The 26,569-nt window shown below is 36.1% G+C and overlaps 1 protein-coding gene across 2 annotated transcripts in view; it reads left to right on the top strand.

Annotated features, from left to right (window-relative positions):
- The window catches only part of LOC100169359 (zinc finger protein 235), a 100,375-nt gene that overhangs the window by 8,648 nt on the left and 65,158 nt on the right, over nt 1–26,569 (top strand). For both annotated transcript variants that reach the window (XM_001952594.5, XM_008189713.3), the window contains exons 2-3: nt 25,580–25,721; nt 26,025–26,180. In XM_001952594.5, the coding sequence (XP_001952629.1) occupies nt 25,580–25,721; nt 26,025–26,180 (298 nt within the window). The remainder of the gene's footprint in view (nt 1–25,579; nt 25,722–26,024; nt 26,181–26,569) is intronic.

The raw sequence follows: 26,569 nt of genomic DNA, 5'->3' as shown, positions 1-26,569 counted from the left end.
AGCAGTACAAGTACAGTGTGTACAATGTATGAGTATATTACGATCATAATATAACATTACGTGTAGCTACAACTAACCGCAGCGCAAAGCTTTGGTCGTCACGATGACGGTCGCCCGCACCTAGCGGCCGCCGCACATTACAAACGTATATATTTTATAGTCGCTGCGAAAACCCTCGGCGCGGACACTGCAGCAACGGCGCCGGCAGAAGATAAATCATATGCATTATATTATATAGGAACAGTCGAGGAGACGATGACAACTCGCGTGCGTGTGTGTGTGCGAGCAAGGGAGAACGGGCCAAGTGATGCATGGAGACACGGTGCGTTCGTACACACAATGGCATGTGATAATATTATATTATACAAAGCGAGGCTCGGGCGTGTTATGAAGTACACGCGCACACACACACAGATAATATATATTATATGGATCGAGAAACTGAATCAGAGAGAGAGAGAGAGAGGAGACGCGATATTATAGATTATGGTGTGGTCCATTCGTGTACTATATATATACACGACGCGTGCGATGCTGCAGAAAACGGCCTGAACAAATCATAAATAGCCGCCTTACGTCGAGGACCACACCGAGAAGAGAGACACATTCCTATGCGATCTTAGCGCGTGCGTGTGTGTCGCATCGTACACGTCGCAGCCTCATTGCAACAGTCGTCAGCAGCTCACCTCCGTATTATAGTATCGTCCATTATAATACATATACATAGGTATATACCTAGTTATAGGTAGCTGGTATGGGCTGCAGTGCAGGACACGAGCGCGTAGATGTTGGCTCGGTTTCGGACCGCTACAGAAAACACCGTTATACCATATTTCTTTCTATATTATATTGTGATTACGATGAATGTACACACTCGCGTTTGCGGACGACGGGACTGGACCCGCGAGCTGGACAGAACTGGGCGAAAGAGATACAGATATAGTGAGAATATTAATCATCATTATAATATATGCTGCGTACAGCTAAACATTAAAATATTATAATATTATGTAAGACGACTTTGACACGACGTACGCTTTTGTGAAACCATACCGCCGAGAAGAGTAGTCGTAACGTGTGTGTATGATATGTGTAGGCACGTCGACTTGTCAAAAACAATACATTATTATATACGTCGTGTTCACGGTGTGCAAAAGACCGCTGTAACGTCAAAATCGCAACATATCGTATTAAATGTGCCGGCTCGTTCGAAATGTCGCTCGCAAGACCAAAAATACCGATCTGCACATTTTTTTTTGTCGTTCCTCGGGGGTACCTATATAATACTATTAATTCGTACGCGCATGCGTATTATATTTTTAAAATTATATGACGTGGAAACACCGCCTATCCGCTTTTGATCTTTGCTGCTGTTTAGCCGTTATATTGCAATAATGTTAAAATATATATTATACTGCACTTGTCGTGCTACTACCGCTGCATGTGAATTAAATGCATAGTAAATGCAGGTGTATTAAACGTATACGATATGATATTCAATCGCACCATGCAAAACATTTCGTTCATAATATATTATACGATGTACGACAAGGCATTATATTATATAGGAATTGCAAACCATTTGTATTGCAATATCATCATATACCCGGTATCCTTCAAGTACTACATAATCACGCGGATTGAAATCGTACAAACAGGTGTCATCCGAATGATATAAATTTGAACTCTACGAAAATGTCACCACCCTTGGACTGCAAACACGACCGCAACTAGACTACTTATATATTACTCCGTTTGGACGATTAAAATAAATTCACAAAAAGTAAAGAAAATGGAAAAACAATAACAAATGATCTATACGCGACGTCAAAAGCAGCAGAAGTGGCGACTAAGATACGCCCGACGAACAAGAACAAAATATAGAGCGTAGGGTATAATATATTATTATAATATTAAAATATAATATAATACCTACGCCGCCGTGTGCACCTTTGGCGTTCGATTCATGAGAGGATTCGATTCAATGGACGAGGGAGTGGCGGGATTTTTTTTTCCAAATGACCACGCGCGATCGCGTATTATATATAGGTATGAATGTATATATTATGTATATAATATTATTATAATGGGTAGAGTAGTTCGAGATGAGCTGCCGCGCGTTATGTAAATTATCGGCAAAGAGAATGAAAACAAAATAAAATAACGGCTACCGGACAAAAGCCACCGCCGGCGCGCGTATAGTACCCCCGTGCACTCGCTCGCACATACACATATTATTATATATTATGTTATATAAAAATATATAAATAAATAAAAGAACGTATTATTTTATACATATAAATACCGTTTAATGTACATGGTAAAAAATAAATGGAAAGCCGCAGACTGTCAACAGTGCACGCATTATAATATATATTATAGTACCTACCCCCCCCCCCCCCCCATTATAATCGATTCGTATCCGTGATCTTTTTTTGTTTTTGATTTTTTTATCCTATTTATACAATATAAACTGCGCCACAATAAAATAACATAATATAAACACAGACCGACCGTTGTTTTTGGTCGATTGGACCTCATTAAACGCCACTGCCACCGCTACCTGCAGCAGATATATATATATATATATATATATATATATATAGGTAGTCGATTTATTTTGTTCTGGTATAATTAAAACGCCGTGTCGTTCTCCCGCGAGACGGGCGCCCGCCCCCGCCCCCGCACACGCCGTCGACACCGCCGCCGCCGCTCGACGAGAACGGTTTTTTCCCTCCTTCCACTCCTTTTTTCGTTTTAATTAAATCGGATTTATTCGTATTCGGTCCGGTGGACATGAGCGCGGTCACCATAATATAATACATTAATACGGTTATAGCCGGTAACCCGACGGCCTGGGACATGTACCTATACTCTGCTGTGGTATATACCTATAGTATATCCTATAGGATACCCCATACCCATTATAATATATACCAGCTATACCAAAGACAACACATACCGGTCGATCGCCGTGCTTATAGCGGAAAAACAGACTTCGAAATATGTAACAATAATATTTGAATGTCATGACTCCCTCGGTGGTGTTTTTTTCGTTGTCACGCTCTTCGTTCGTCTGTATGACCTGCAGCAGCGCATTATGTGACATTATTTTTATACCAGTACCTTGGTAATGTCATAATATTACTTTTGTCATATTATTATAATGATTACTGAGAACTGCCACTGAATTCCGGTAGAGTGAAACACGCGGACGACGGGGATTATCTACGGCGTGCGATGTGATCAATCGACGACATGTTTTTTATCCATCGCACTCTATCTTATTTAATAATATTATACATTTGTACTCAGTTTCGTGGAAAAATAACACAACACAGTATACGATATACTATACCTATAGTAATATTATTTTATACAGACACGTTTCCGACGAAAAAGGAATTCAATCGACGCACCGACACGTCGACGTGTAGCCGAAAAAAGTAAGTTCTCACCGAGGTGTCAAATATCCATTGCGTAATGCCGTACAATATTATAATATCTAATCGGAAACACTGACAAGTTGTCCAATAATAATAATATACATAATGGATACCGACCGACCGAGGTATATCATCGTGTGTTACCTAACCAATACGTTTTCGGTATAATAAATTATGTCGCTTCTGAGACCACTTAAAAACAAATACGGACTCGAATATCATCGACAGGGGTTTAACGGCATACCTATAGCAGCATATGGGTACAGAATCTGTACATAAAATTATATTACATCAATAATAATATATTATAAGCGTAGTGTGGTATTATTATTTTAATATTCCTACGCACGAAGATCGACGTGCAAAAATCAAACGCGATTTTAGTTGAAATGTTTAGTTTAATGATTTTTTATTATTAATCCGTACACTAATCTTACGGTAACAAAACACTATTTGAATTAATATACAGATAGGTGCCAGCTATAATATAGGTCCTATTATAGCACATAGGAGGTATACAGATCACATCTCCGTCGGAGCGCACAAAAGACTAATACTTATCATGAACTATTAATTTTACATAGAAAACATAAAAATTTATAACATTTCCAAAGGGGAGGGACTAAAGCCCCTCAATTCCTCCCTCCCCGGGATCCGCGTCTTTAGCAAAATATTATTGTAAGCCTTCGTGGCCTGTAAGCCAAAAAAAAAAAAATAAATATTTTAAAACCTTACGACGAGCCGATTTGCTCATTATCGGGATCGATCAATGCCATGTCATACGGCCTCGACGAGGAGAACCACCTGCAGCATCAGCAGATCCACGCGCGCGCGCACGTCTATAGTCAAAGGAGCTCCGTCGTCGGCCGCCGCCAATGCCAATGCCAATGCCGCTCATCGATCATCGTCGAACTCTCCTTCCGCACGCGTATTATGTACACTTTATTATTGCAGCTCCGTAGTGGTACGTCGTGGTCGAATATGCAAATATATTTCTATATACTGTACTCACACATATATATATATATATATGATGGCGTGTAACGGCCAAGTTAATTGGTAGATATAAGTCGCATATGCCTATGATAATAGTATATTATATATATATACATACATAATATAATATGCACACGGCGGCGATCGCCGATTCTTAATTATTTAACTGCGCAGACCCCATTAGTATCATATATATATATATTATTATAATATGTATACGAGTTATACATATTATTATTATTATTACTACTACTACCTAGGTACCTGTACCATATGTACCTATATATAATATTATGCTCGTATGTTCGTGGTGCCGTTTGTATTTTATACACTGTGTACAACACAGCTTGTAACAGCGGACGGCGACCTCTGTATAAGTCGCAACAGCGGTCGCCAGCTACCTAATAATAATAATAATAATAATAATGAAAACGGCGGCGGTCGATTTTCTTTTCTCTTGGCCTCATCAATTACCGACGCCGCTGCCGCCAACAGATCGCTGCAATATAATATCCAATCGATATAATATTTAATAGTCTGATTCGTATCCGGTTTACCCCGCCCGTATATTATGTCACCATGTCCACTATCATGAGCTGATAGACACTGTGGGAAATTCAATCGACGGCATTTGTAAACATATTATTTGAACGTCTGTTTTAACGCGGGTTGTCAAATATTCCAGACGAGTTTCGAAATATTCGCGATTATCGCCTGCGAATTCGTTATTTCCAATAATTTTTTGAGTACAGCGAGATATTTTTTAATATCATGCAAAAACATAATGATTATTATAATAATATATTTATTTTAAAAATACGCGCAGTAATATAATAGAATAAAATATTAGCAATAGAACTGTGTAATATTTAAAGCCTACAATCGAAACGTTTTTTTAAACGCGACGACTATTAGCCGAGATATATAAAATATAAAGAAAAGTAAAAACCTAATTGACCATTCCAGTAGAAATCGTAATCACGTCATATACGCGAGTTGTACCTACATATCGTTTATTTATATATATATACCAACCTATAGTTGAAAAACTGGAGTATGGCACATTGTCCCGTTGACCTATTATTGCGGGGCGGGTGGAAGATGTACGGAAAGAAGATTGTAAAAAAAAAAAAATCGTATAAAAACCAAGAGTATATATAATATCACACACATTATATATATATAAATACCTATAACTAGTTCTGCAGCAGCGACGTGAGTGGACTATATGTGTCCGAGCCGTAAAACACCGTGTTCCATCGCAGACATCGCAGCAGCATCATCGGTAGAGGTACATTATCGTCGTCGCCGTCGCTTATATATATCATCACGGCTTTCTCTTGTCCGCCGTCGCCATCAGTGTGTGCGTATATAGATGATTAGAACGTTTAACCGTGTATATAGATACGTACGACATAGGTTATGGAAACTGGATCGAGTGCGATCGTTGTCGTCTATATACGCGGCCGGATATCGACTATCTGCAGCAGCAGCAGACTTGTACCGCGGGAGGAAGTTGTATAGTCGATTGCTGTTTGCTCGTCTGGTGACGACCGCGGTATATAACGCACGGTAGAAGTGGTTTAATATATATATATATATATATATAAGTATTAGGTTATACCTTATACTTATTCCCGCGGTGGCGACCCGCGAGACATATCGTGGCCGAGAAGAAGACGGCGCGAAGAATGTCGGAAGCGAAATCACTGTCGCGGCGCGTGCCCAAACCGAAACGTTTCTATATATAATATTAATAATATAATATAATATATGGCGTCTGCACGTGTAGTACATATTATTATGCCCATCGATATAATATATAATATATATATATATATATATATATATATAATACGCATATGAGGTTTGTCCTATACTAGTTTTTTATATACATATAAACATTTCCTTATACGGCCAACACGTTGTTTTCGGGTTACAAGTATAGCAAATACACACATGCATAATATTATACTCGTGTAATATTCTGCATGTCACTGCACTGATGAAACGGCTTCGATATTTGCTTTTCGACAAATTACCCAAGATATAATATAATATGCAATATTTTTTTTAAATACTTTAATCCGGTGTATCCATTTACTATTACGTACTTATTATTGTGTATCAAATTTGATTAGGTTTCTTTCTGAACTCTCGAAATATAATTAATATACGTATTAGTAATAGGTATAATCATAATATTTTAATCATCCGAGCGGTGGTTATAATAATATTATATTATATTATAGTTTAATATTATACCTAATACCTATTGAAGTTTTAGTTTATTTTTTAGTATTGCCGTCTGTTGTTTCTATTATTGTTATTATTATTATGCTAAACTCCATTCAACATTAGAGTCGTTCATTACACAATATTTTTATACTTACGGCGAGTAGGTACCTATGTGGTGAATATGTTAATGTTTTGTATCTTCCATTGTTCTGTTAGAAGAAAGGTCATCGAGAATGAAGTAACACAGATTTTTTATACCTCTGCACTTATTGATAATTTACGGCTTAATTGGTTTAACTTAAGAAATACGAGTAAATTGAACGACTTGTTTTGTAAACGATAATATGATAATTTTAAATGACGTTGAAAACAGCAGTTGATTGCTTACTATAAGATATTGCTTATATCATAACTTGTTCACCGAGCGTATTATTATAGTATATATATATTATTGTCAATGATACCTACTAAAGTACTTACTATCTATAGATATTTTAATTCTATATATTAAATAATTGAATAGTAGATTCTACTTGTATAGGAGCTAATAAAGATATATACATATTTTGTGTCATCTCCGCGTGTCGATGAAATCCATAAATTATTTGTGGTGATATATTCGTCATGATTTCTCAACATTTCGTGGAATTTGCGACGTGTTACACTTACAACGATAAACGCACATTACGCACTAACGGATACCTACCTTTTGTATAATATCATATAAGAAATCATATACATATTATTAACTCAACACAAACAACCTTGGCAATTTTGTTTGTGTTTTCTTGGCGTGAGGCATATTACGGATCGATTAAATCGAGAGCTATTAGTGGACGTACGCTTAAGTCTGAAATAGTTATTATAATTATTAGATACTATTTTTTTTCCATCTACTGTTCGTGGGTTAATAATAATATGTATATAATAATGTATATGGTATAATGGACTCGGCCGTTTTTAGCCACCAGAAAAGCGTGCCTGGTCGCATTACACTGCACGATAGTATTATGTATAACCGGTGTGCATAGTTGGTCACGTGAAAAATGACCCCCGAGACGTACGACTAATTATACCGGGGGACGACCGAGGAATAGATTTCAACCGCTTACCCGGTAATTACCTACACTGCTGCCGCCGTCGTCGTTGTCGAGAGAGCAAGGGAACAAAAAAAAAAAAAAAACTCGGAAAAGCGAAATTATACACTGGCCGCTGTCGTGTATATCTGTGTGTGTTATCCACTTCGCTGCCAGGTGCCTTATGCACATCAGGAATACATTAAAAATGGGAATAGGAGCGTATAACATTATTATATAGAAGACGCGCGTATGCAGGAAGAAGAGAAGAGAAAAAAAGGTATACGTTATTATTATTCAAGTAAAGTGGTCCGGCCAGGTCATTCATGACATGAAGATAGGTCCGTCGGTGTAGGTATATTATATGTATAACACGCCCCAGGCACGTCATACTGCATCGCTTGGCGTAGTGCTGGTGTGGTAGCACTCCTACTTCGTCTCCGTCCTCTCACCCATAAGTCAACCGTCGCCGTCGTGTTATTAAGTGTTATTATAATTCTGCTAGGAGACCCCTTCGGCGGCGGGGCTGCGTGGCCACTGAACGTTATGGTTGGTAAAAAAAAAAAAAAATTAATAAATAAATAATAATGATAAAAATGTAAAATTACCTGCGAGCCCCTCACCTGTCGCGGCGCAAGTCAGTTGAAACTCCTCTCAGCGAATCTAGTTTTTATTTTTTTTCATTACATATCCGTAGGTACCTATATATTATGCGCGTGTATACGATACGGTCTCGTACATATAAAATATGTATATATAATAAATCCGACACGTCAAGTATAATATTATATAGGTATATCTGATAAGACACCCGCGGTGAATCGGTAGCGAAACTTATCAGTCGACGCTCTGTATATATGGCGGCAGCGGCCGCCACCGGTAATAACCGTAATTATTGTACCATACACTGCTGATTCAGCTGCAGTGTCCGACCGCGGTCTTGTCTCGATCGTCAGCAACTACATATTATATATATATATAGATTTATATTATACGAAAACGGAACAGAAGTAGTAACAGCGGCAGCAGCAGCAGCAACATCGTCTAAACATATTATATTATTATATAGGTACCTGCGCTGGGAAGACGAAATCTGGAAAGTGGTCTACTAATTATCGGGTTAGAGAAGGAATAATATATATGTAATATACCTATATAATATTATAAATGTATAAAGATAGAGAGAAAAAGAAAAAAAAACATCAGGATTTATACACGTCTCAAACCGGTAGTACTCAGCTCAGGCTCGTATTAACATTTCGCCCGGAGGCCGTTGCTTTTAATAGCACGACAGACGCGCCCGTCCGAGTAAAAAAAAAATATATTCCGTTCATTTTATATTCATTACTTTTTTTTTTTTGTCTCATATACAAATTTCCTCCGACGGCTTCTGTGCGTGTGTGTGTGTGTGTGTGTGAACTTTGATTATCGATTTTTTCTCATTCCATTCAATGTAATATTATATAAAAAAATATATAACTACCGCCGTCGCATCATTGACGTTTCTATGAGTTTTGATTATATATACAGCGGCCGGCCACCTCTGGCGCCCCTCCTCGAACGTAGGTACCTATAATCAGATAACAATAATAATCATTTTGCTATACACGCGGGTATATTTAAAACCTTTATACATAGGTAATATTATAATATTACACGGCGGAAACCAAATTGTCGGATGCGGCGGACTGCCGGTCGTATAACGCGCCGAGTTTAATAATAAACGAATCGGCAGCGAAGGTAATATACGCACTGCGTACGCATTATTGTCATTAATAAAAATATAAATTGTGTTTCCGATGTGAACACACAGACTTAGATATTACACGTGGAGAAACGTGCGCAGCGCGTAGTTGGTAAAACACGTTTCACCTGTTCATTAATAATAATATTGTTGGTACCTATATAGACGCGATCGGTTTTTATAGTAGCCCGATATATTCCATCATCATATTATATGACTTCCAGCTATTATTTTCCACTTACCGCGTTCGGTTTGTCTATGTATCTGGTACCTACGGCGTGTTGTATACCGCGCTCGTGCAAGTGGTTTATATTATTATAAACGCACAACACCGAAATAATATTCTAATAAACATAAATCAAAACGTAGCCTCGTTGTGGTTGTTTTTCCAATCAAAATCATATTCGAACCGATGCGCGGTACGTCCTACTAATTATTATTGGGACCTGTGCCTAGTGTTAGGGATACAAATAAAATCATATTTTCCAATAGTATTGATGCAGCGCGTAATGCGGGAAAAAGATTTCGGGGAATGGTCATGGCCCGGCGACGATCACCGTGTATAAATCATTCCGTGTATATAGGGTAGGGAAATAATTAATATACACCGACTACAATGTAGGAGGAGTGATGCTTATTTAACGAATATACCATAGAAAACAATTAAAATTATAAATGCATAGGTGCTTGTTTTATTTCGGTAAAGTCTCGGAGTAAAAAAATTAAAAAATTACCGAGTATGAAGTACCCCTAATAATATATTAATGTTAAACTCGACAAGACGGGGTAACATATAGTTCGTCGGTCTTTTATTCTACGATAAACCCCGTCGCCACTGCTGCAACATTTTTTTGGCGGTATTTGACGCGTTTCGAGCCTCAGCAGCTGCCGTTTTCGGAGTCCGAATACATGCAATATATTATAAAGGTATATATACTGCGATCGAGACGATAAAGATCGTCGTGAAATGTTAATAATAATAATAATAATAACAATAAAAAACAAGCGATAATAAAATATATTATTAGGTATTATATATTCTTCGCAGTGTTCTTATCCTGCGCGATCGTCGAACGCCGCCTATAATATAATATCTGCCGGGTCCATCTGCGCGAGCACACACACACACACACACGCCGATGGTCAGATGCGTTATCCGACCGTTTACAAGACGCGCGGCCCAAAGTTATTGCTTCGGCCGACGGATTATCAGTAGAGGACCCTCGTCGGTTTATACATAAGTATACAATATATAGGTATTGGCGTTTGTGCATATTCAGTGTATGAGTATGAGTTTGAATGTGTGTGTGTGTGTGTGTGTGTGTAATAAACACCGATAGTAGTACTATATAGCTGCCGCCGCCGTGGGAGTTACGACGGCGGCGGCGGCGGCGGCGACCGGTACATAATATACAGGGCGCACAAATAAAACGTGTAAATATTGTATATTATTGCGTTTATAAATTGTTTTAATAAAATACCGATTGGCTACCGCAGATAATGTTCGCTTTTTATATTATACTCATGACCGACCGGCCGGCGAGGGTGGCGGTGTGACGGCGGTGCAGGCTGACAAATAACGACTGCATAGGCCCCGGTGCAACAGTTATTGCAGCTCACACAAATGCACATTACATAATAATATTATGCACCATCGCAATTCGGAAGGTCTCGTGCGTATCATGTTTTCGCGTTATTTTTTTTTATCACTTTTAAAACCTTTTATGGCTTTTTTTTTATTTTTCGCTCTAATCTATATTGATTTTAAGTCTTAGTCGATCGATTGCGCGTTATTACTATATCATGTATATTTATTATATGATAATATAAACACCAACGCGCTATGCCAAAAATATGGAAATGGAAAAAATAATAGACTTAACCGCGTTATCTATATACCTACTAGTGCGTTATATATTTACAATGGATAAAAAATTACTATCGTGAGTCTCTAATATCACATATTATACCTATAGGTATATTAGTAGGTAATACCAAACATTCCGACACCGAGTTGTACGTACTTAATCGGTATAGTTTTATATGTTGCAACTGCTGATTTTTTTTCAATCGCTTTTGTACGAACGAGAGTTTTCTAACCGATTTCGCTGACAAAAATATTTAAGTCTACAACAGCTGTGCTGGTGTACCTACTTACATATTGTTTGTCATGTATAAATGTGTATTTATATAATGCAAGAGTAAATAGCTCAGAGAGAAGTTATTCTAACACTTTATTTGCAATTAAGTTTTTTTTTTTTTATACACGGTTTTAATATTTATTTTCGGTGCATGTAATAATAATATAATATACTTACTTAATATGTTTCAAATTTTATATTTAAAATTATGATGTCAAGAGTAATAACTAATAATTTACCATATAATTTCATCGTTACAGTAAAATATTTTTTCGAAAATACATGATTATAATATAATATCGGTGTAGGCAATGAGGATAAACTATTAAATCAAACGAGGTATATATTAGATTTGGTGTTTGGTAATACTGCAGCTATCGCTATGTTGACTAGAACAAGTTCAACTGTATAATAGCGACCTTGAAATTAATTTTACATAATAAAATGTTATAATATTATATAATTTATTCATAATTTTTTCGTTTAATATTGAATCGAAGTATAGAAGAATTTTAGAATTACAAAACGTTATTCGTTTTTCATTATTCATTTGAAGTGTTTGCGGTATTTTCATGTAAGAAAACTGTAACTCCAGTACCTAGTATTTTTAAAATAATAATAATAATGAATTATATGCGAAGTATAAGAACTGAGAAGTGACACGTCGTATGAAACCCACCAGTTTTCCGCATAGTATACTTATCCCACCGCATACACGTCTATATAATTATACCGTATCATTATTATAATTATTACGAAATTAAAAAGAAAAAAAACAAATACAGACGTAATAATTTTTTTCATTATTGTAATTTTTGTTTTTACAACAATATAATTTCGTTCGTACCTATATAATATAACGACGTATTTATCATGTCTCCCCGCGTTCGTATCTATAATAATAATTGCATGCACCAGCAGCAGCAGAAGACGTGCGAAAACTTGTTTTATATATATATAATATTGTGTATATATATTATATGCGGTATACCTAAATTCGCGTTACCAAGTTTTTAATACAAACGGTTGCATTTAGGTTTATATATATTTCATATACATGTATATTATATATTTTGAACGAGATATATGCACGCGAGTTTGTATAATATTATAATATATGTTGTTTTTTTTTAACGCTAAGCTCTTGTCAGGTGCCGATTGTGCCGGCGGCTGCTGCTGCGTATAATAGTAATAATAATAATAATAATAATATAAAATGCAGTCTACGAGGTGTATGCGTGTTGTATGTATGTACATAATATGCTCCTTATATATACTGATAAGTCCCGATAAACGTGTTTGTCGAATCAGCAACAGCGGCAGCAGCAGCAGCAGCAGCTAGCATCGGGTAGAGAACCGGACCGTCGTCGGATGTATCGCTCCCGGGTTACATTTTCAAACCCACGCCGCCGCTGATCGCGCGTATAATATAATAATATTATATACACGACGACGAGTACGTTATGATAAATTGAATGCAGGAAAAAAAAATAATAATAAATATGAACGAAAAAATGTACCTATACCTGTATATAGATATACGCACGCCGAACAGTTTTTAACTGCCTGTTAAAATTCCGTTGCGTGGCCTATGCACACGACGCTTAATTAAATAGCCCGCGAGATCATTGGGCGTGACCTCAACTATATAATATATTATAAATTACTATCGCGTGTAATCCGCGCGTACGACGAATAGGTAGGTATAGGTACGATATAATATTATAAAAATATCTAACCGCCGCCGTGAATAATATAATATAATGTATAATAATATCGTGTGCTCGCGGCGTTGTATCGGTACTGAACTCGGTCTTTGTAATAGTAATCAGTAGAATACTATAATAATTAATAATAATAATAATATGTTATATCCGGTCGTTTGCGGTCACGTGGTTAAAATACCATTATGATATAAAGTATACAGGATCTGTATTAAAGATTAATTTTTGTTTATGTTTTCGAGAAATTCAGATCGTAACACTGATTAACTGAATATCAGTGCTGCTGTTTAATGGGCGTCTAACCTTTTGGCTGGATGAGACGTGTATTAACCGTCATTAATTTTGTCAAAACGTATAACGGGATATTTTAAGATAGATTCGCGACATTATTGCCACGCCTAACCCAGACTGCGCGATGATTGTGCGTCCAACATAACATATAAATTATATGATTTTTTTGTAAATTGCCGAATTTGCCATCGCGAAGCTCTGCAGTCTACGATCTATTGAACAAATCCATTGTGCCTGCGTGCAGTAACGATGCGTATCGTTGGCGGCGGCGTGTAGCGAATAACGTGAGTGGAATACGTATAATATAGTATTATAATAATATACGAATATGTATGATATGAAGATGACTTATATGCTTCTCCGACCACCGAAATGAAGCGATTACGAAACACGGTATGCACATCGCGATATTATCATCATAGCTTGCTCTTAGAACATATTATTATATTGTGTTACGTGCGAGTCACATCTCGTCGGCGATCAGTCTGATAAAAACTACGGACAACGATTGTGCGGAGAAAATTTTTAAATGATTGACGCGATCGCTCGCGATGGGTTTGCTTCTAATAGCTTTCGGCGGACGTTTTCGTAAACGCGGCGCGCGTGCGTCTAACCACCGTGGTCCATCAATCATGGTATAATATATTATACCATAATATATTTATATATAGGTAGGTAAGCACGATCGCCAGCAGTCGTCGGATCGAATCCGAATGCTACAGAGCCACTGCGGGGGCTATATCGATCCTCTAGATCGTGGCAGCGGCATGTACTCACGACCAAAAATTATCGTCGATACCCGCGGCACATGCGTTATAGTAGAGGTTAACAATAATAAATAATGGTTCAAATTTTTTTCGGTCTCATTAAAAATATCGAATTCGTCGTGTGACGTTCAAAAACAAACTTCGTATATTTCCTGCACACCCAGCACCTAATTGAAGGTCCATCGCTCGTCTAGTTCATATCATACTATTTAATCATAATATAGTATTCCGCAATACTAAATAATAATATAACGTATAAATAATAAATATATATAATACGACGAGTCGACGACGACGACGACAACGCCTCGACGGGTATAATGTAAGTATATTGATAAATATACATATACACATACATATATAATGGTAATAATAATAAAATTGTCGTCGTATTATGTTCGCACGATGTGTAAAATGAGTAATGATGTATATTATTATTATTACATGCTGCAGAGGTTCATCCGTTGGTACAGGCAGGCTATAGTGGCTGCTGCACTACTAGGCGGCGGACGACGACTGACGTCGTCTGTTAATTATCAACTGCCGCCGCCGATAAATTGAAATTGCCTCCATCGTCTGGTCGCCGCTATTATTACCATTATAATACCCAGCAGCTACTATTGCGCGCCTGTATTTATATGTATATTTATACATTTATACGCGAGCGAGCACACACACACACAAACAAATGCGCGTGAGAGAGCCGTTCATCCGCTGAACCCGTTTAAATTGCTCACAAATTGCCCTCCGGACAGAGAGCTGTGCGCAATTTCGAGCACCTCGTCGTCTCTCCGCCGCGTGCCCACCATGTGCGCGGTGTATATTATACTTAATATATATATGTGTATACCTATATTATAATGTATATTTCACGTATATTTTTCTTCGTCTTCTTTCCCTCCCCACCCTTCCCCTCACCATCCATCATATCCTCGCCACTCTTATTATAATATAGTTCGACGCGTGTGATACATACACATTATAATAATATAATGGCACATCATAGCCGGTCATAATATCGTAATGTATATATACACGCGCGGGTATATAATTCCGTTCTCGTTCACCGCAACGCGCTCTCGTTGTGTCATGTCCCGATGATAACGAAAAGGTGGTTTTATGAAATTGGTTTTTTATTTTTTTTTTTTTCAAACCGAAGTCGGGAAATCGTCGGGAAAAAAATAAAACTCACTTAATTCCGTGCGTACGTGTGCAACGCAAGAACCGAGAAACGAGCATCACGTACGAAGTGTTGCACACACATCATCTCATCCGACCGCGGGTGAGTGTTCGCGGGCCCGGCCGTCCCAACCTAACAGGTGGTGATGAGCGGATATTTCGATCGAGCTACTGCTTATAATATTTATACGACCATTATATAATATTTTCGACTTTAATTACCTTGAAAATATTATGTATTATACAAATATATTACAATAATGACGTGTTTATGTATATTATGCATTATATAGACGCCGACGCCGGTATCCACCCCTTTGTATATTATATTTTAATATAATCTCGCCATTACTCGTTATATACCATCGGACACCGTCGAAGGGCTGTTTTTTTTTTTTGCTGATTTTTTCCTATCATGTGTACCTATATTATACGTCCTACAACTGTCGTGTACATTTTTCACGGAGACCGTCTAATACGGGATTTTACTCTAAGATTATAATGTATAATTCAATAATTCAAGGTGGTGGATTCGTTCAAAAAAATATCGACTCAGTAGTTTTGTTAGCTAGACTGTAACGAAACATACGAGTACAGTTCTAAATGCATATTATAATATAATATATTATATGTCGCTCCAAGCACGTAAAACAAAAAAATAAAAATAAAACACAAAATCAATTTATAATAAATATCAAAATATTGTATTCGTGATATTGCGATTTGCGATTTGCACAGTTATACAGTTATACGTCAGTTGGTTTTGTTTTGTTTATCGAGAGAAATTGTAAAATGTAAAAACAATGTATGTGTTGTGCATAATAATGTATAATATTATATGGTTATTCGTTGAGCTTGATGTTTATGTTAAAAATATAGGTACCTATAATAGATATCAGAGTATAATATTGTATTGATACATTGAAAAACAGATTTACGATGGACTTATGTGTCTGACCCGAAGGCGTTTGAAACGTTTTCGATATGCTAGTTAGGAGCATACTTAAAATAAAAAAAATACGTATGCGTATATGATGTATAATGTATATATTATCGTATTCATTATATAGCCTATTAAGATCGCAACTCAATAATAATATTACTCATGGACATTTATACTCACTGATTAAATCGTCAACAGTTGTGCTTATTGTCGATGAACATAATATATAAATTAACTCTCTCTAAGGATTATAATATTGTGCCCGTAGCTGTGGAGTAGGTGAGTGAAATTTTTAAACGTATTTAAGTATATACGGAGCGTGTTATTGAAATATAAAATACACACCGAACTAAATTTGATAACTAATTATCATGGCCTGTGGGCCTAGAGCAAAGGTAGACGCGTATATAATGATTTCTGAGTAGGAAGTTTTCTATTATAGAGAGACTCAAAACCAAAATTAAGAACTAAAATTAATCCTGTGTAAATAATAATGCAGTGTAGAGATGGAATATAATGCAATAAATTTTCGGTTAAATAAATAATGCTAGACTGTTTTGAATAATTTTCGAATATAAATAAATTATTAGGCAAAGTTGTGTGTACAATATTTTATCGATTTGAATTGATTTGTTTATTTTAATTTGTTCTATGTTTTTATACAAACCGAAGTCGCATGATTGTTTTCGATGAATAATAATCACATCATAACTATTTTTTCTTGTAAAACATGATTTTACAAAATTAATAAGAAAAAAAAACGTGAAATAATTTAAATTGTACATAAACCTTTATTGGCTGGTGTGTTTTCTATTTAAATCACACAGTTTTGTTGTATTATTTATATTCGATTAATATTTACGTACTGCTTTAATCAAACCTCACATAAATTGAATTATTTTTACATTAAATCAAAGAATTGGCATTTATAAAATATATTAAATAGGTATAGGTGCTCACGAAATTTTAAAAGCTCGTTTTGCGACACGATCAATCTTTTTTAGTATTTTTGTCTTAACATGTAATTATATAATTTATAAATTCAACGCAAGTAATAAGAACCTAACATTAACAATTCACGTTTTTTTAATCGGATTTACATTTTACCATGGCTATGTATTTATAGCAGTACCTACATTTTTCTCTACGCAATTGCCAAATAAAATTATGACATCTGTAACATCGTCAACATAATAATATTAACCGTCAAAAACCATTTACACTCATCAACAATAGTTCTAGTATTTAGGTTTTTTTTACATAACGCACACCGCACACGACAATAATTCATTTATTTCGAAATTCTATACAAATTCTAAATAATAGCCAAAAGACGTCATTAAAATGTATTTAGCGAAACTCGATAGAGGAACATAAATTATACGAGTACGTCACATTGATGTACATTATATTACAAATTATGTGTTAATTATCATTCCTCAGATATTCAATAACATTTTTAGCTGTATATATTATTATAATCGTTTTCAAACTTAATGTCGACACGAATGAAAATATGAATTTTTTTTTAAACAAAATGTCGACTATTTTTGTATACTGTATTAAGTCGGTTAAAATAAAATTATCTAACTTATTAAACGTACCACCAATAACATTGATATTATTTTAGCGTGAGTTTCTACTTAATATAATTTATTTACCCCGGCACGTCGAGATAAAGATATCTCATATGTTTTATTATTATTATCTCGTAGTAAAATGCTTATAATATTATATACGGCGGCACACGCGACGGGCGCGGTAAATGTAAATAATCGTAAACGATTGTTGTTTGAATTGAGTTCTCCCGCGGAGTGCTCTTATTAGATATAATAATATTGTACAGTTACACAGCAGTTGATGTACGCGCGTGATGTTATTTTCACGGTGCGGAAATCACTAATGTGTCCGATTGATGCTGCCTGTGATGGCGTTGTTGTATATAATATAATAATACAGTTGTAATGCATTTACGGTTGGCCGTCCCGAATGAATGCAGCAGGGTCTGAGAGGCGATCGCGATCACAAGAGATGGTTTTGTTGTATACTCAGTCATCCGGTGGGTCACGCGCGCCCGTCAAATAGCGCGTAACCGTCCTATAGCGCGAGCGTTCTTCTAACGAGAGCCGGTCCACGACGAGACAATATAGGTACGTGTGCGTTCAGAAAAAAAGGAAATAATATGCAAATTTTACCCGTGTGTACAAACAACGGAAATTGAGAAAAACCGCATAAAAAATAAAATAATAGCAAATATATATATTATAAACCGCGAATAAATAATAAAAGCGTTATGCTTGGAATCGCGAGCGAATGCGAGCATGGTAGTATCTATAGTATACACACACAATTTAATATTATAATAACGTATAGCCATATATAATTCTGTATGTGTATATAGTATATACCTACGTTTGGTACGAAGGACGGGGTGCGAAATGAATGCCGCGAAGGCGTATTATTATACATAATAATGATGGAATAATAATAAAAAAAAAAACCGTCCTCAAATCGGAAATTGCGGGATGCACATTATAATGCGCGTACCTATAAAATACTTCACAGAAGCGTTTAACCATTATTGTAGAGCAAACATCGGGAAGGCGATAGGTAAGGTATACGTGCGTGAAATCGCCAGAAATCGCCAGTGAAAAAACGACGACGAATCGTGCTTGCGTATATTTAGGTAGTCAAATTATTTTTGGGCGATATTTATGTATATTTATTTAGACGATGATTGCGCGCGACACCGCGACGGAGGTGCGGGTATATAAAAAGTGCTTCATCTCACGCCAACGGCGGAGACTTCAACGACCGGAACTGCGCGGATATCGAAGCGTGTTAGGTTTTTCTCGGTTTTCAAAATGGACGTGAACATTTATAAACGTTATTATGTTATATATATTATGTATTGGCTATATACGGGTGGAATGTGATTATTTCCACGGTTAAATATTATTTCAAGCTTGATTTGTTTTCTTTAAATTAGTATATAGGTAAAAAATTACTATATTCACTTAATTTATGTCATTCAATACTGATTGACATCATTATATTAGTATATACATTTATTTACGCCCGTTGTTGTTTCCGTCCGTGAAGAGTGTTGGTTTCAGAATTAATTAATTTCTTTTTTTCTCGCAGATCGAGTTGAAAAAAAAACCAACACGCCCGAGTAGTTATGCAAGCTACTGCAACGAGTGTTAGGTATTGTTTATACACATATACATTATACTTGTTATTTATTTGTCGACTACAAGACAAACTATGTAACTTAGACTGGTGTTAGGTATAGAATCTATACTATAGATGAATGACATTGTATAATATCACGTCGGAAATAAATAATGCCAATATAGCATTCCAATATAGGCTACTCTGGAATCTAAATGCCTAAATGAAAAATAATGAGACCATTCAGCATAAGTTTACATAATATTATCAATGGTATATAAGTACCTATTTTAGCAAATTATTTTATTGATATATTCATTATTCCATTCTTAAATCTATATTTATATGACATATACGTCTGTATGCATTAAATAAGTATCAAACTATTACTAAATCGAACGAAATGTTTATAACGTATAATGTTACAGCAGTATAAATCTATTTGACGGTAAACAATAATTTTTATTAAGCAAATATAAATTTGATTAGTATATTCACTTGAACCTGCAAATTTACGAGATTTTTTTCAGATTGTATACATATAATATATTATATATGTTATAAAATAATCTCGCATCTTTTTTAATTTAAATGGTACTTCTGATATGGTGCCTATGTGTATAAGTATTTGAAATATTTTTATAATTTCAACAAACGCATAAGCTGAGATACCGGTTTATAAGATATAAATTATTATTGACCGTATCGTGAGTAGGTACCGACGTACAAAAAAAAAGTCGAATTTACAGTAATTTGTCATATCGCCTGGTGTTTGAAATTGTAGAGACAGCCATATTCGAGTAAGTCATATTTACTTAAAAATATTATAATATTCTCTCGGTGTTATTCATCTGAAATTCATTTGAATACCAGTTTTTATATTTCAACGCTCTGAACTTCGCTTAAATACTATAATAATATTTATATACAATAAGAATATTGTATACCTACATATAAAAATGTATGTTCGATAATTATTTTTATCATCAAACCAATTTTTCAGCAAATAGGATTTCCGATATCGCCGAACTGAACGATATTATTGATAAGATAATCAACGCGACAAAAATATTATCATTAACATTGTTTATTAGTGCTAAATATAATAATATAATAATAAATTATAATATTAATAGCCACAGTAGTCGGTATCCCGAATTTTACATTCAAGATGCAATACGAATCGTTCAAGATGCAGTCCCCTGTCCACTATAGCTCCTATCATCGGTAGGTACAATAATAATATTAGGTATCATCGAACCCAAAACTGCAGGTAGTGCATATATTATGTACCATAAAATATGTTCTGAACCGCAATATATATAACAATCATATGGGTACACACTTAATATAATATATAATAATGGTATATTTTAACAAGCCGATCGCGCAGTTGTTGGTAACGACGTTACAGCATCGACTCCGAAGTTTGGAACAATGTGGGTTTCTCACGACGATTAATGTGTATAGGTATATAGGTACCCACGTTGACTGTGAGCGTTTGCGTATGTGTTTTAATTTTTTTTTCTTTATATATATATTATTTTCTTTCTTTCGTCGCTGCATTGTTCTCAATAATTGGGACATCGTGTCTCCGTCGCCGCGCAGTATATTACACCACAGCAGCAGCAGCAGCAACAGCCTACTACAACAGTTGTAGACTGCTGCAGCTGTTATTAAAATTTTTTATTATTATTATTATTTCGCAAATACGCCGTTCTCGTTGCGTCCGATCAAAAAACAATATATTTTTATGTACCGGCCAACACAAACGCGAACGATGCGCGGAATAGCTAGCTGTATATATACATATATGAGGATTACGCCTAAACATAATAATATATAACATATTATATAGGTACCAATAAGTAGGTACGACGACTCGTTTTCGTAATAGACGTGTGAAACAGGTGCTATATAGTGAATTATATCCGTGAAAATCTGTACCTACAACAGTAGCGGTGGATGGTGGTATTTTATTCGCGGGGTGATGACTTGTGCGATTTTCTCAGGTGGGTGCCCGATTACATGGTGTACGGGAAGTTTGTAATTAATTCGTCCGTATCGAGATAATCGACCGTACGAGATATACAAATTTAACGTCATGCAAACAAGTATATAGTGTAATTTAAAAATGTATTATCATAACACATAGGTACCTAGGTATGCAATAGTTGTATTTGCGCATGCATTTCGGCGTATCGGGGCGGGAAAAAAATTTAAATAAATACGTAAATATCAATTATGACAAACTTCTGCGAACACATATACGTACGAACCTATATGCATTATGCATGTATAAAAATATGTTACACTGGTCCAATTAACACGGAACACGCGAACGGTCCGGACACACAACAGGTTTAATGGGCAACAATCCGCATAGAATCTATGTAGGTACCTATACTGCGAATAATAATAATAATATGTATAATAATATTAAATATACTTATGACAGACATCCGAGAATTTTTTCTCGCAATTGTCGATTCACTACTATCGTGACGCACACACTGGCCGCGGTCGATTCTGCGTCAGTCGAGTTTCTGCAATAGCTGTAAAGGCTTTTCGTTACTATAAGTCGCTTAGCGCCTATACCCACTATAACACAGTTGAGACGATCGCGACGCGGTCTGCAGAGCAACACTAACGCCATATAATATAATATTATAATATCAGGACGGCTATATAGCTGTACACTGCACAATATATAATAATATTATTAACGGTGAAACGGTCGGCCTGCCGTGTAGGGTGGCCGGTGATAGGTCATAAGGCGAGCAAACATCAATATAACCGCCTGGAGCAGGTTCGTGAATATTTATATCTCTATTGACCCGTCAAACTATTATTATATTATAGGTAGGTACCGGAGAAAGAGATTTGTGTGCACGCGTAATGTCACCTGCACCACCACTCGGTCTCCGCCGACACTTGTTATATATTTTTATTTATATATATTATATTTTGCGCTTACCTATATACGATATACCTATATGGCAATCGAGCCCCCAGTCGCGGTAAATCGTGATGCGAGAAAACATCCTACTACTTGTGATTACGTTTTGCTGACGTAAAAATTATTTACACCGATGACGATAATAACCCGAGCGAATATACGCCTAAATATAAATGTTTGGCATTCGTTTGAATTTTAACTCGTGGCGTCTAAACCATATGGATAATGAAGGAAATTGTACATAATATAATCATTATATCACTAAATCCGAGTGAGACTCTACACTGATCGTAATCAAGGCTGGATTTAGTAAATTTGCACCCTGGGGCAGGTATATTTTTTCCATCTTTAAAATATAAATGATAATTAATACCTAGATATACGATCAACATACATAAGTACCTATACATATTGTATACTGTAAAATTAGTGTACCTACGTGCTTGAAAAACTTAAACTCTCTGCACCCTTTAATTTTGCACTGGTCAGATAGACGGCCATCCGAGTTATCTAACCACTTTACGGTTACCATGTTATATTGATAACTCACCACAGAATCTTAAAATTAAATCATAAAAATGTATCTATAATGGGCTAAACGACCGAGATATTACTATATTATTATAATCTCATAATCTTTGATCAGATAACTGAACCATTTTTAGATACCAATTAATCGAAAAAGAATTTCATAGAAAATTGTATTCTTTATACTATAGGTATAGACACTGATGCGATCGCTGAAAATTAAACGTTTGAGAGGACGGCCATTTTCATAAGAAAACCACTCTAGCGCACCAGCCATTTTATGTTTCTTATATCGATATTATCTGAAACCGTTAGTCTGCGAATTTTTCCAAAGGCGATTGTGAAACTATAGGAAATGTGAAAATATATACAATAATATTAAAGTTATAATTAATATTTGACTTGTGGCTGTATCCCTGTTCCAACATGGCAATATTATTCACAGCAGTGGTATGAAAAAAAACCACTTGGAATAATTTTCTGGTTTTACTCGGATTTTCGCAATAGTAATATTCACACTCATTATGGCAATAATATTATTCTGTTTCAAAATAATATATAACAATCATCGTGTCTGTTTCCCGAACATGGCTTGTGTCGGCTGCTGTTGATTGTTAGGTGTGTCGCGCCTCAATATTACATTATCGGTTGCACGAGCAGAGAACCTAATATTAATATTACATTATACACATAGTAATCTGATCGAATATTGTTCGGTATGAAACGTTATTATAATATTTATATGCGTTATCCAAAAGCTATGTGCAATGTGCTGCTACGTTATAGAATGATATCGTCGTCGTTGTCGTGGCGTGTTCATGTGGTTTATTAAGTTTTTATTAGTTTTTTTTTTTTTGTTTTAATTACGATTTAACCGCGTGTTATATTTTTTATGGTTTCTCCGTGTGCGTTCTCACAGTATTATTATAAGACTTCTTCGGCCACCATATATATAGAGCTATTCGGTGGCACTCTCGGATATAATATTATTATGCTCAACTTGTACTTATCATACTTGTACGCATGTAGATATAACTTCGTGATTGGGTGTTATTCGCGTGCACCTAACTGCTGCCGGACCCGTCCTATATGTATTTATGCACACTCGCCGAGGAGCTATACAGCCGGATAATCGCGCAAGTTTAACTGCGTATCAGCCACGTTCTGGTTCGTAATAAATTATCGGTTTATTATCAGCTCGCCCCGCAGAAGATAATGATCATCGCAAGCGGCATAATATATAATATACGTGTTAATTAATTGGCTATTAATTGTTAGCGCGCGCGCACACACACTTTGTCCGCCGCCGCAGAGTTGCTGCGCAAGCTTAAAATCGTTTTGTAATTACCGTTTGGACGGGATAAAAAAACCAAACGTACATAACAACACTGACAAACAAGAAAAATATATTCATGAAATCCTATCGTAGGTTTTTTTTTATCTTCCCGTACACACATGCAACGCCCCGTCGCTTCGATAGTACACCGCACTGCATATTTGTCGCTAGTCCGTTATAATTGCACGCTCGCCACACACACGCACTGCACACGGGGTGAACTACACCGTTGGCAAACGTACCACGATACATCGTTTCATCGAGTTTCATCGGTCGCTGTAAATTATTAGTCAGCCAATTAAAAAAAAAAAATTTTAATTTAAAAAAAAACACTAACCGCCGCCAATTTGAAGTGCGTCGAATGCGAATATTTCCTAAAAGAAATTAAATTCACCGTCGTCATCGTCGTACCGCGTTTTTACACCGTACCTATATTATAATATTTTAATGGAAGATTTATCGAGAAATACAATTACGGCGGGACAAAAGCAATATTAATTTCTACACTCACAAGTGTAAATACAAATAATACCTTATGTACACCTATTGCAGGCATACATAAACTCGATCGACAAAGTTTTCGATAAGAGTCGGACGGCGTCTTATAAATATACGATTGAAAATGCATTTGAAACTCATTAACAAATCTCGCTTATTATGCGCATTTCCATTATACAAACGGCAACCTGTAGCAGAAACGATTGTGTATTATTATCATTAAACTTTTTTGTCGTTTGTTACTGCAGCAGTGTCGATTTTTTTGCTCTTTTATAATGTTTATTCATTTATAAATTAATGAATCCTTTAAAAGGTTTTCGTTACCAACCTGCAACTCGATATAATATAATGTAAACGTGTATAATAGCTGCGGGTAGGTCTCGTCGAGTACGGAGCACATACTTAGTATAGAAAATATATTATATACATGTATACGTAATCGTTATCCCAACGAATAAATTCGTTCGGACCAGCTTCTTATAATATGTATTTCGTTCACGAACCTATAACCATATACGTGTGCGTTTCGATTGTTTCAGATAAGGCACAGATTCGGTTGCTACGACCAGGTGACCGAGGTGAACAGACTCCGAGTGCGTTATTGTAATTGGGTCCGGTTTTTGAAAATCACGCAGCACCATTCCGAACAACATGTCAACGTATTGGGAACCAAAATAAAAGGTACGCACACATCAACAACCGGTTCGATATATATATATATATATATATGTATATGTTTTTATTTCACCGAAATACGTTTTTATTATTATTATTTATTTTTATTCACGACGATTACGCGATTATATTCGGGTATCTTGCCGAACCTGTTCGGGATTTAACACCGTGTGTGGATTTATGGTCGGATCGCGAGCGAGCTCGCGCGTGTGTGTGAAACGAGACTGAAAACTGTAGTCATGCGCGTTTCATATTATTGCAGATGTTTTTTACGACGATCATTATCATTATTTTATTTTTCCCGAACAGGCGAACCCATGTACGAAGTGATCAAAAACATACCCGCCAACACGGAGTTGATCGTGCACTACCTGCCCGAGCGACCGGAAGAGATATTCTTCATGCCCGCCGTACACTACTTGAGAAACACGCTGTACAGACGCACGATGGACACAATTCTGGAAGGTAAGTCTCTCTATAGATTATAATTATCATACAGTCATTATCATTATACCATCGTCTTCGAAGTCCCTGTCGAAGATTGAATTCTCGGCCATAGGTACCTTTCTATATAGATAACACGATACATCGTCACGCGTGTCTCCTGGGTCAAGCGCATGCCGATGACCGCCGATAACGCCCTTGTATATATAATTGTTAGTTTCGCCGCGATCGCCGACTACAAGTCGATACCGATACGAGATAGACGTTGCGAATGCGGCGAAAACCACGCCGCGAATTCCTACCCCTCCGATAAGGCCTCCGACGGCGGTATTTGCGCGACGTTTAATCGATCGTGTTTTTCCCGCGAGTTTTTCTCATACATTTTTACATATAGACATTTTTCTTACTTA

This window comes from Acyrthosiphon pisum, chromosome A3 (genome assembly GCF_005508785.2).
Source record: "Acyrthosiphon pisum isolate AL4f chromosome A3, pea_aphid_22Mar2018_4r6ur, whole genome shotgun sequence".
NCBI classification, from domain to species: domain Eukaryota; kingdom Metazoa; phylum Arthropoda; class Insecta; order Hemiptera; family Aphididae; genus Acyrthosiphon; species Acyrthosiphon pisum.
The sequence above is the reverse complement of the archived record's forward strand: the minus strand, read 5'-3'. Positions and strand labels throughout refer to the sequence as shown.